The 11414-nt window shown below is 42.9% G+C and overlaps 1 protein-coding gene across 3 annotated transcripts; it reads left to right on the top strand.

Moving 5' to 3' along the window:
* The first annotated feature begins 718 nt into the window (after positions 1–718).
* On the top strand, positions 719–11150 carry LOC115148721 (uncharacterized). Of its 3 annotated transcripts, XR_003866722.1 has the most exons (7): positions 719–843; positions 958–1106; positions 1523–1620; positions 1780–1904; positions 2037–2314; positions 2550–2604; positions 9009–9137. XR_003866722.1 is itself a non-coding variant. In XM_029690885.1 (5 exons), exons 1-5 carry the CDS (start codon positions 8955–8957, stop codon positions 10933–10935), a joined length of 768 nt encoding a protein of 255 aa, XP_029546745.1. In that variant the 5' UTR covers positions 8934–8954; the 3' UTR covers positions 10936–11150. The 3 variants fall into 3 exon arrangements, 2 of the variants coding, with proteins under 2 accessions (XP_029546745.1, XP_029546744.1); XM_029690885.1 differs by lacking the exons at positions 719–843; positions 958–1106; positions 1523–1620; ... (1 more) ...; positions 2037–2314; positions 2550–2604 and adding exons at positions 9201–9335; positions 9588–9875; positions 10032–10174; positions 10890–11150 and having other exon boundaries at positions 8934–9110; XM_029690884.1 differs by lacking the exons at positions 719–843; positions 958–1106; positions 1523–1620; ... (1 more) ...; positions 2037–2314; positions 2550–2604 and adding exons at positions 9201–9335; positions 9588–9875; positions 10890–11150 and having other exon boundaries at positions 8934–9110.
* Positions 11151–11414: the final 264 nt, after the last annotated feature.

The raw sequence follows: 11414 nt of genomic DNA, 5'->3' as shown, positions 1-11414 counted from the left end.
GACTGGATCCCACGGTAGGTGGCGGTAGTGAACCAATAAATAGTTGGATTGCTCGCCAGAAACCCAACCAGGCAGGCAGACTGTTGTTACCATGCAACGAGCAGACGCTTGTGAAAAGTACTAGCTACAAAATTGTCTCAATTGCTTGCTGCGCGTTTGTGTGTATGTTGCTAATCTAGCTAGTTAGCTAGCCATCAATAAAGTTCCTAACGTTACAACATGGCAGACGGCTGCAGCACCGACACCGGAGAGGCTACCTATTGTTCCCGAGATGCTGTTAAAAACCTTACAATTAAGTAAGTTGCAGTTGGCCTTTGTGTGGCTTTTATTCCTTGCATTGCCATAAAAGCAAGACAATGTCGTTAGCTAACGTTAGCTCTCAAAGCAGATGATGATAAACACCCAGTATATTGCTTGACCTGATCCCTGAGTTTGCCATGAAAACATGTTATTTAGCTAGCTAGAATCCTGTTTACCTTGTTTATATTTACAATGGTGTTACAGGATCCATATTCAGAGATTCACCTCCACAGCAGCCCTCTCCTAACACCTTCAGCAGCAGGTTTTGACTCAACAGGAGAGGGGAGTCATTGAGCTGGACACCCTCAACTCACAGGCTCAATCAGGTATTAACACTGTTTTGAAACAGAAAGATGTTAGATGTTTTGAAACAGAAAGATGTTAGATGTTTTGATACAGAAAGATGTTATATGCTTCTTAGTTGAGTAGATGTTATTTTCGTGGTGGCTAGATATGGACCAGAACATCTTGGTTTTGTTTTCAGCCGGAGATGATGATGAGGAGGAGTTGGTGGTAGGCTGGCAGGAGAAGCTGTTCAGTCAGGTAGGTCCTCTACCAGTGTCCTTATAACAAATAAGACTTTACTGTTTAGGATAGTTTGATTTTGCATAGTAAGTTGTGTGTGTCTGTGTGTGTCTGTGTGTGTGTAATATGAAGTGGTTTTGTTCCAGAGTGAGTCAGTATACCAGACTCCACTGGAGAGACAGTACCACACAGAGATCATGGCTCTGGAGCGGACCAGGGGCAGACGGAACCGCAGGATTTTCACCTACACCGATTCTGACTGCTACACCAATTGGGAAGGGGTGGGTTTCTACTGAATCTCCATTTCTGTAACGGTTCCATAACCACAGACGCTGGGAGACAGGAAGCAAGTACAGGGTGAGGATTTATTAATAAATAGACATGAAACTAAAGAAGAACAGAGTCTGGACAAGAGAAACAAAACGACATCAATGTAGACAAGGGAATGAAACTGAGGAAGTGACAGATATAGGGGAGGCAATCAATGACGTGATCCAGGTGAGTCCGATGAAGCGCTGGTGCGCGTAACGATGGTGACAGGTGTGCGTAATGATGAGCAGCCTGGCGACCTCGTGCTCCAGAGAGGGGGAGCGGGAGCAGACGTGACAATTTCATTATTCAAAACAAAGAATTTACCTTGTTTCTGTCCCAAAGAAACGTTAGTGTTTTAAAGTTGTTTTTGATATACTCATTACAGGATTCCCAGAGTATGGTGAGGCAGGTCAAGTCCAACCCTACCTTCCTGGCACATAGGATGGCCAATGTCAGACACAGACGACAGGACAGACAGCCAGTGTAGGTCCCTGTTACTCACCAAAGTGAATTATTATTAAAGTGAATGTAATTGAAGCAACATTGATGTGTGATGTGCTGCTTTGAAGACAAACAGTGTACCGGTATGTTCACATTACCCTTTTATGCAAAACGTGTTTGTGGTATTCTGTTGGTCTGCAGTGACAGCACCTTCCCCAAGTCCAGGCTGATTTCCTGGGAGCCCTCGGAGGACTTTGTGAAGACCAGCCACGTGGTCAACACACCTGTACAGACCATGCACATCATGGGGGACCTGGGACCACCGGGTAAGTGAGTAGCACAAGGGGAAAAACCACTATGTAGCCTATGCACTTATTACACTGCTTTGTATGTAATAACTTTGAAGTACATTCCAATTCAGGAATTGAAAAGTGGCATTGTATTCTTGTATTCCTCAGACTTGGCCAAAAGGAGAAGGAATGCTTGTTGTGCACGATAAGAGCAGATGGAAATGAAGTGGTTACCATCAAACCAGACTTCAACAAAGGCAAGGAGCCCTGCAGGCCAGTGACCCGCACCCGCTGAAGTCAAAATGCTTTACCCCTAGCTCAAATAAGGGTCACTGACTTGGTAGCAGAATTCATACAGTACAAGCCATTTACTGTGTTATGATGCTGTGTGTTTGCACTCAAGGTTGAGACGGAGGGGGAGGAATAGCAACAGTGCATATATAGACGTGAGTGACTGAGTGTGTAGTGTTATTCACTGTTGGTGCACTGTAATAATACTTGTATTGTAGTTCACCCCAAAATCAAAACTTGGCAGATGTTTTTGTAACCCAAAGTGGCCTAATGTCAGATTTGTCCTTATGCATGTACATACAGTACACTGATGAAATATTATTATAGCCTTTCAGGCAGGTTAGAGTCTTTTCTATGATGATGACCTCTCCTCTGTTTTTCTCCTTTCAGCATTATGTACGTCATAAAGACTACCTCAACAGCTTGTTTGGCCAGGACTGAAACGGTATGTATGTAGTTTGTGACAGATCCTTAACACAAGTTGTTTAATCAGAAAAGGTCATCTCAAATACAATTTTATTTGTCACATGCACCGAATACAACAGGTGTAGTAGACCTTACAGTGAAATGCTTATTTACAAGCCCTTAACCAACAATGCAGTTTAAGAAAAATAAGTGTTAAGTAAAAAAATAGATAATTAAAATAAAAGTAACAAATAATTAGAGAGCAGCAGTAAAATAACAATTGCGAGGCTATATACAGGCTTTACCGGTACAGAACCAATGTATGGGGGCACCGTTTTTTAAAAAAATCTTTATTTTAACAGGGAAAACAGACTGAGACCTGGATCTCTTTTACGGCTGTGCCCTATGTAAACATGTTGACATGTACAGTTTTAGGCATACAGACAAGAACATTTCAAACATACAAAACAAAGACACAATTCAACAGAAACAATCACAGACAACATCATATTGATCCTCCATAACATTTTTGAAATGGGTAAGGGACACCAGAGTGTCTAACTTAAGTTGGATCTGCAGTTTGTTCCATAAATAAGGTGCAAAGGAACTAAAGGCAGTCCTACCCAACTCTGTGGAGACCGCAGGAGTCTCTAATGTAATCCACATCTGTGATCTGGTTTTAAAATGTGTATATCTAGTGGAAATTAATGATGATATATATGGAGGTAGTTTTAAAAGAAGTGCTTTATAAATAAACAAGAGAGCATGTTGCTCTCGCCTCACAGATAGAGAGGCCCAACCCACATGTGTATATAGGATACAGTGATGAGTTTTGTAACTATCACCTGTGATAAACCTGAGTGCACAATGGTAAATAGCATCCAGTGGTTTTAATGTGTTTGCCGATGCATGCATATAGATAATATCACCATAATCTAAAACGGACATAAAAGTAGCCTGCACAATTTGTTTTCTATTTACGGAGGACAGACAAGCCCTGTTTCTGTAAAGGAACCCTATCTTGAATTTGAGCTTTTTTCCCAATTCAGTAACATGTTTTTTAAAAGAAAGCCTATCATCTAACCATACCCCTAAATATTTATATGCAGAGACCTGTTTTGATTTGAGTACCATCCAAGCTAGTGATTACAAAAGTGTTTCTAACTGAGAGTTTAGACCTAGAAAAAAACATGACATTTGTTTTCTTAGCGTTTAAAACAAGTTTAAGCTGTAAAAGAGACCCCTGTAGTATCCTAAAATCAGACTCCAACTGCATTAAAGCTTGGTCCGCTGTTGGAGCAATAGAGTACATCACTGTGTCATCTGCATATAAATGGAATTTACAATATCTGACATCATCACCAATGTTGTTTATATAAAGTGAGAACAATAGTGGGCCAATTATTGAATCCTGAGGGACCCCTTTAAGTAACTGTAAGGGGTCAGACTTGACCCCGTCGACCATGACGGCCTGAGTTCTATCTTTAAGATAGTCATAAAACCATCGGCAGGCATCAGTGCCCACTCCTATAGATGACAGCTTACTCAAAAGGATAGCATGGTCTACAGTGTCAAAAGCTTTTGACAAATCTACAAACAACGCAGCACAGTGCTTTCTATCATCTAAGGCATTTGCAATATCATTTACAACAAGCATAGTGGCCGATGTGGTACTGTGTTTAGATCTAAAACCAGAATGATTGGTGCTAAGAATACTGTTAGCAGAAAGAAAAGACTGTAACTGTTTGTTGACTATAGATTCTAGGATCTTTGCCAGACAAGGGAGCCTAGAGATGGGTCGATAGTTATCCAAATCACTACCGTCACCTCCCTTATGTAATGGCAGAAGAAAAACTGCTTTCCACACCTTAGGGATATTTCCTGTGCTTAATGTTAGATTAAAAATGTGTGTCACTGAACCAGCAATGATAGGTGCAGCACACTTAAGTAAGAACGGGTCTAAATTGTCAGCGCCTAAGGATTTCTTAGTATCAATGGCACACAGGGCAGCTAGAACCTCTGCTTCGGTTATTTTCTGGAAACTAAAAACAGGGTTACCATGCAAAAAGTCTGGGTAGCCATTTGATTAGCTGTTAAGGAGTCTTATGGGTTCGGGGTAGAAGCTGTTAAGAAGTCTTTTGGACCTAAACTTGGTGCTCCAGTACCGCTTGCCGTGCAGTAGCAGAGAGGACATTCTATGACAAGGGTGGCTGGAGTCTTTGATCGTTTTTAGGGCCTTCTTCTGACACCGCCTGATATAGAGGTCCTGGATGGCAGGAAGCTTGGCTCCAGTGATGTACTGGGCCGTACGCACTACCCTCTGTAGTGCCTTGCGGTCAAAGTCCGAGCAGTTGCCATACCAGGCAGTGATTCAACCAGTCAGGATGCTCTCGATGGTGCAGCTGTAGAATTCTTTGAGGATCTGAGGACCCATGCCAAATCTTTTCAGTCTCTTGTGGGGGAATAGGCTTTGTTGTGCCCTCTTCACGACTCTTGGTGTGTTTGGACCATGATAGTTTGGTGATGTGGACACCAAGGAATTTGAAGCTCTCAACCTGCTCCACTACAGCCCTGTCGATGAGAATGGGGGCGTGCTTGGTCCTCCATTTCCTGTAGTCCACAATCATCTCCTTTGTCTTGATCACATTAAGGGAGAGGTTGTTGTCCTTGCACCACATGGCCAGGTCTCTGACCTCCCAATAGGCTGTCTTGTCGGTGATCAGGCCTACCACTGTTGTGTCATTGGCATACTTAATGATGGTGTTGGTGTCATGCCTGGCCATGCAGTCATTAGTGAAAAGGGAGTACAGGAGGGGTGGTATGCAAATTGGAGTGGGTCTTGGGTTTCTGGGATAGTGCTATTGATGTGAGCCATGACCAGCCTTGCAAAACACTTCATGGCTACAGACGTAAGTGCTACGGGTCGGTAGTCATTTAGGCAGGTTACCTTAGTGTTCTTGGGCACAGGAACTATGGTGGTCTGCTTGAAACATGTTGGTATTACAAACTCAGTCAGGCACAGGTTGAAAATGTCAATGAAGACACTTGCCAGTTGGTCAGCACATGCTCAGACTACACGTCCTGGTAATCCGTCTGGCTCTGTGGCCTTGTTTAATGGTCTTACTCACATCGGCTACAGAGGGCGTGATCACACAGTCGTCTGGAAGAGCTGATGCTGTCATGCATGTTTCAGTGTTGCTTGCCTCGACGCGAGCATAGAAGTAATTTAGCTTGTCTGGTAAGCTCGTGTCACTGGGCAGCTCGCGGCTGTGCATCTCTTTGTAGTCTGTAATAGTTTGCAAGCCCTGCCGCATCCGACGAGTGTCGGAGCCAGTGTAGTACGATTCAATCTTAGTCCTGTATTGATGCTTTGCCTGTTTGATGGTTCATCATAGGGCATAGCAGGAGTTCTTATAAGCTTCCGGGTTATAGTCTCGCTCCTTGAAAGCGGAAGTTCTACCCTTTCAGCTCAGTGCGGATGTTGCCTGTAATCAATGGCATCTGGAAGGGGTATGTATGCACGGTCACTTTGGGGACGATTGCCTCGATGCACTTATTGATGAAGTCAGTGACTAATGTGGTGTGCTCCTCAATGCCATCGGAAGAATCCTGGAACATATTCCAGTCTGTGGAAGCAGAACAGTCCTGTAGCTTAGCATCAGCTTCATCTGACCACTTTGTTTACTGACCGAGTCACTGGTGCTTCCTGATTTAGTTTTTGCTTGTAAGCAGGAACCAGGAGAATAGAATTATGGTCAAATTTGCCAAATGGAGGGAGAGTTTTGTACGCGTCTCTGTGTGTGGAGTAAAGGTGGTCTAGAGTTTTTTTCCCCTCTGGTTGCACATGTGACATGCTGGTATAAATTAGGTAAGACGGATTTAAGTTTCCCTGCATTAAAATCCCCTGGCCACTAGGAGCACCGCCTCTGGATGAGCGTTTTCCTGTTTGGTTATGGCCGTGTTTAGCTCATTGAGTGCGTTCTTCGTGCCAGCATCGGTTTGTGGTGGTAAATAGACAGCTACGAAGAATATAGATGAAAACTCTCTTGGTAAATAGTGTGGTCTACAGCTTATCATGAGATACTCTACTTCAGGTGAGAAAAACCTTGAGACTTCCTTAGATTTCGTGCACCAGCTGTTGTTTACAAATACACATAGACCGCCACCCCTTGTCTTACCAGAGGCGGCTGTTCTATCCTGCCGAATAAGCGTAAAACCCGCCAGTTGTATGTTATTCATGTCGTTGTTCAACCACGTCTCGATGAAACATAAGATATTACAGTTTTTAATGTCCCGTTGGTAGGATATATGTGCTCGTAGTTTGGCTATTTTATTATCCAATGATTGTACGTTGGCTAATAGGACCGATGGTAAAGGCAGATTACCCACTCGCCATCAGATCCTTACAAGGGACCAAGACCTACATCCCTTATATCGCTGTCTCTTTCTCCTGCGAATGATGGGGATGAGGGCCTTGTCGGGTTTCTGGAGTAAATCCTTCGCGTCCAACTCGTTAAAGAAAAAATCTTCTTCCAGTACGGGATGAGTAAACGCTGTCCTGATATCGAGAAGCTCTTTTCGGTCATAAGAGACGGTGGCAGAAACATTATGTACAAAATAAGTTACAAATAACGCGACAAAACACACACAATAGCAGCCATCTCCTCCAGCGCCATTATTGTTGAGTTTGTGGTGGGTCTTTGGTTCTTTGACTTTTCTATAGGCGACTACTTGGACTAGACGCTGTCCTATCTGTTGGACTATGGTACTTATCTGGCCTATTAGCACTGCATCATCATTGGGTTTAGGAGTGGAGGTGCTAACAACCTGGGGCCTAGGTGAGTTGACTGCATGATGACCATGAGAAGCTGCATTGTCCCCACTGACTAAAGGAACTTCCCGTGCAATTTCACTACGATTGACATCACCACACACACTAGGACTACCAGTTGGGAAAGGAATAGGTAACCCCAACACACCCCTTCCCCTACCAACTTTGACAGTTGTAAGCAGATCTGAACAACCAATACGGTCGAAACTCATTGTAGTAGCTCAAAATGAAAGTAAAAAAAAAGTATAGTACGACAGAAATAACTGAGACAGAGGACAGTGTTGCATCAACGTTACAGCTTGTTGCGTTTCTTCTCGCCAACTAACAAAATGTGGAACAAGGGAAATGGTCTGAATACTTTCCGAATGCACTGTACACAATCCATGTCTCAATGCTTAAAAATCCTTCTTTAACCTGTCTCCTCCCCTTCATCTACACTGATTTGAAGTGGATTTAACAAGTGACATCAATAAGGGACCCTAGCTTTCAACTGGATTCACCTGGTCCCGTGTGGCTCAGTTGGTAGAGCATGGTGTTTGCAACGCCAGGGTTGTGGGTTCGATTCCCACGGGGGACCAGTACGGAGAAAAAATGTATGCATTCACTACTGTAAGTCGCTCTGGATAAGAGCGTCTGCTAAACGACTAAAATGTAAATGTCATGGAAAGAGCATGTGTTCTTAATGTTTTGTATACTCAGTGTATGTTCAGACTAAACAAGAGATTTACTGCTCACTAAGTTCACTGCTACCTCCAGCAGCATTATTTATTTCCTGACCAGTCATGTGAAAAGTCTGGGTTTTGGAGAAATCTTTTGCAATAGCGCTCAGGTTTACTAAACCATTGGAACTATTAATTTCCATTATCTGATAGAATCAGCCCCATAAGGAATTTATTTGACTGATTTCCTTATATGAACTGTAACTCAGTAAAATCTTTGAAATTATTGCGTGTTGCGTTTATTTTTGTTCAGTATCCATTAATGTAGAAGTGTTCAGAAACATATTCTATTCGCATTTACATTAAAAGTGACTCCAAAATGGCACAATACATTATTGGGCACAACATCATCTGAAACAACCAAAACAAGCTTGATGTAGTCATTGCATGCTAGGAATATGTAAGTCACATTCAAATTCAACCACATAACAGTACTTATATTATTTATTGATACACAATTCAAGGCCAAAATGAGCAAAGCAGTGTTGAATGCATTCTTTACTGTTAACAGCCAATCATTGTGAGCTATGGGCAGGACCAAACATCTGGGGATGGATGGAGCATCAATCCAGAGCCTCTCAGCCAGGTCATCTCTGCTGTTCCCATAGAGACACAACAGATAGATCAATCTGTTGATTCATATGGCCATTTTGGGTGGCTTGGTTGAATTGACAATCATCCATTCTAGATGCTAAAGAATCCTATACTATGGAAGGTCTTTAGACCCACCCCTAATGTTATGGGAGTTGCATTTATTGCATTTTCAGTTACCCATGTATTACTCACTACTTGTACAACCATGTTGGATTGCCTACATATTCTACATTTCCTTGAGGGTCAATGCCAGTGTATTCTATGGCTGCCATGAGTACATGCCTTTCTCTGTCTCCTCAGTCTGGAAGGGTGACTCGGCTGATGGAGAGAAAATATGATGTGACCTCATCCTCCAGTTCTGATGGCTTTTCCATCTACTCCTTCACTGACTGTGAATCGGAGGTAAAAGAGTTGTACCCTACCGTCCATGTCTTTGTTGAGTGACATCACTGTGAGGAGGATGGTCTCTGACTAGTTGACTCTGATACACAGTGTGATGATGAGGATCATGAAAGGAGGACACCACCGCTGAAAGTTGAGGATGGAAAGGTGACCAAGCTTGACGTGAAGGTTATGGACGAGGATGATGATCTGTCTCTCCACTCCTTCGATGAGTCAGACTTCCTGGTAAGTTCTGCATATTACATTTTTTTATATATATATATATATATATATATATATATATATATATATATATATATATATATATATATATATATATATATATATATACATGGGGGATTGGAAATGATGCAGACAATTACTTATTGAGCGTAGTCATGTATCTGCAATATGTATAGAGTAGTTATAAAGTATTTCTACAGATTGTGTTGAACATAGCACTTTCCTGATATGTTACTTTACTTTCTGGTCCTACAGAGCCCAGGGAAGGACTCAGGTCCTGTATCTGTCAAGAATGGTCTCTCTCCTCTTGTGACCTCAGCACACCGGACCCTGGCTGAAGCCCTACGGGCCCTGCCCTCTGCTGTAGGCTCTCCCTACCCAGTAAATGTCCCAAGGCCTCTGACTCCTCTCAGCCCTGTCATTATCGCTCCGCCCCGAACAGAGAACTTCCCATACCGCCACAGCCCTCGCCTGGCTCCCATCACCAACCTGAGCGAGTCCGGCAGGAAGCTGCTCCAGGAAATGGCTGGAGTGGCCCCACAGGTGAGAGGAAATACAAGAAGGGAATATTGGCTGTAAGTCCTTCTATAGTATAGCATAAGTCCTTCTATAGTATAGCATAGCTCTAGGTATCGTAGCTCAAGAGAAGAGAAAACCTATAAGCTTACATTACTTTATCTCCTTGTCCAAAATATTCAGGAAGGGAAGGTCAATAAGAAAAACAAGGGCAAGGCCAAAAAAGTAGTGAAGCAAGAGAAGGCCAGTAAGATGCAACAGATGGGAAATGTTGGAGAAAGTAAGGAGGAGGACAAGAAAGAGGAAAAGAAGAGTCTGGGGAAGAGGTGAGGAAATAGAGGAGGGAGAAGTGGAACATAACCAGGGAATACTAGACTAGAGAATTAGAGAAATAGAATGAGGTAGCAGAGAAAGAGCAGATATCTGATGTGTAAGTACAAACTTACGCAATAAGGCACGAGGAGGTGTGGTATATGGCCAATATATCATGGCTAAGGGCTGTTCTTATGCACAACGCAACACGGAGTACCTGGATACAGCCCTTAGCCGTGGTATATTGGCCATATACCACAAACCCCCGAGGTGCCTTATTGCTATTATTAGCTGGTTACCAACGTAATTAGAGCAGTAAAAATACATGTTTTTGTCACACCCGTGGTATATGGTCTGTTATAAACTGGGTGGTTCGAGCCCTGAATGCTGATTGGCTGACAGCCGTGGTGTATCAGACCGTATACCACAGGTATGACAAAGCATTTATTTTTACTGCTCTAATTACGTTGGTAACCAGTTCATAATAGCAAAAAGAAACCTTGGGGGTTTGTGGTATATGGCCATTATACCACGGCTAAGGGCTGTATCCAGGCACTCCGTGTCGTGTTGTACCTAAGAACAGCCCATAGGTGTGGTATATTGACCATATAACACACCCCCTCGTGCCTTATTGCTTAAATATACCACGGCTGTCAGCCAATCAGCATTCAGGGATCGAACCACCCAGTTTATAATACTATTTATTCTCCTGTGGTTTTTGATTGACAGGTTTCTTCAGTGGCTGATGCCCAAACTGAGATGTTCAAAGAAATAATGGCCAACTATTACTTCTACCACACACACACACACACACACACACACACACACACACACACACACACACACACACACACACACACACACACACACACAGAGATTTTGAGTATTGGTTATTCCTACAACACACACAAACGTAATTTCAGAGACAGGAATTATGATTAGCAAAATACATATATTGGTCTCATTCTTATATTTTGAGACATGCAGCAATATAAAAAAAAAAAACGATATTGGTCTCCATCCAGCCTATGATAATGAGTTGGATTTACATGCTTATGCTTGGAAATATATCCAGGAGAAGCAGGGTCAACACCTCTACTCATGTCATAAGTGCCATGACATCTTTAGTAACCACAGAGAGATAAGACCTCTGTCTCCACAGTCTCATCCAAAGAACAGCACCAACCTTAGGGCAGTGTCACTGGTATCCTTGGGCCAAAGTGAAGAGGTGAGGGCCCCTTACTGGTCTCCTTG

This window comes from Salmo trutta, chromosome 15, assembly GCF_901001165.1.
Source record: "Salmo trutta chromosome 15, fSalTru1.1, whole genome shotgun sequence".
Lineage (NCBI taxonomy): Eukaryota > Metazoa > Chordata > Actinopteri > Salmoniformes > Salmonidae > Salmo > Salmo trutta.
The sequence above is the reverse complement of the archived record's forward strand: the minus strand, read 5'-3'. Positions and strand labels throughout refer to the sequence as shown.

Coding starts and splice junctions, on each gene's coding strand:
- LOC115148721 (XM_029690884.1), top strand. CDS start 8,955: ATGCCAGTGTATTCTATGGCTGCCATGAGTACATGCCTTTCTCTGTCT. Junction 9,111..9,200: donor TCACTGACTGTGAATCGGAG/GTAAAAGAGTTG, acceptor TCTGATACACAG/TGTGATGATGAGGATCATGA. Junction 9,876..10,889: donor TGGCTGGAGTGGCCCCACAG/GTGAGAGGAAAT, acceptor TTTGATTGACAG/GTTTCTTCAGTGGCTGATGC.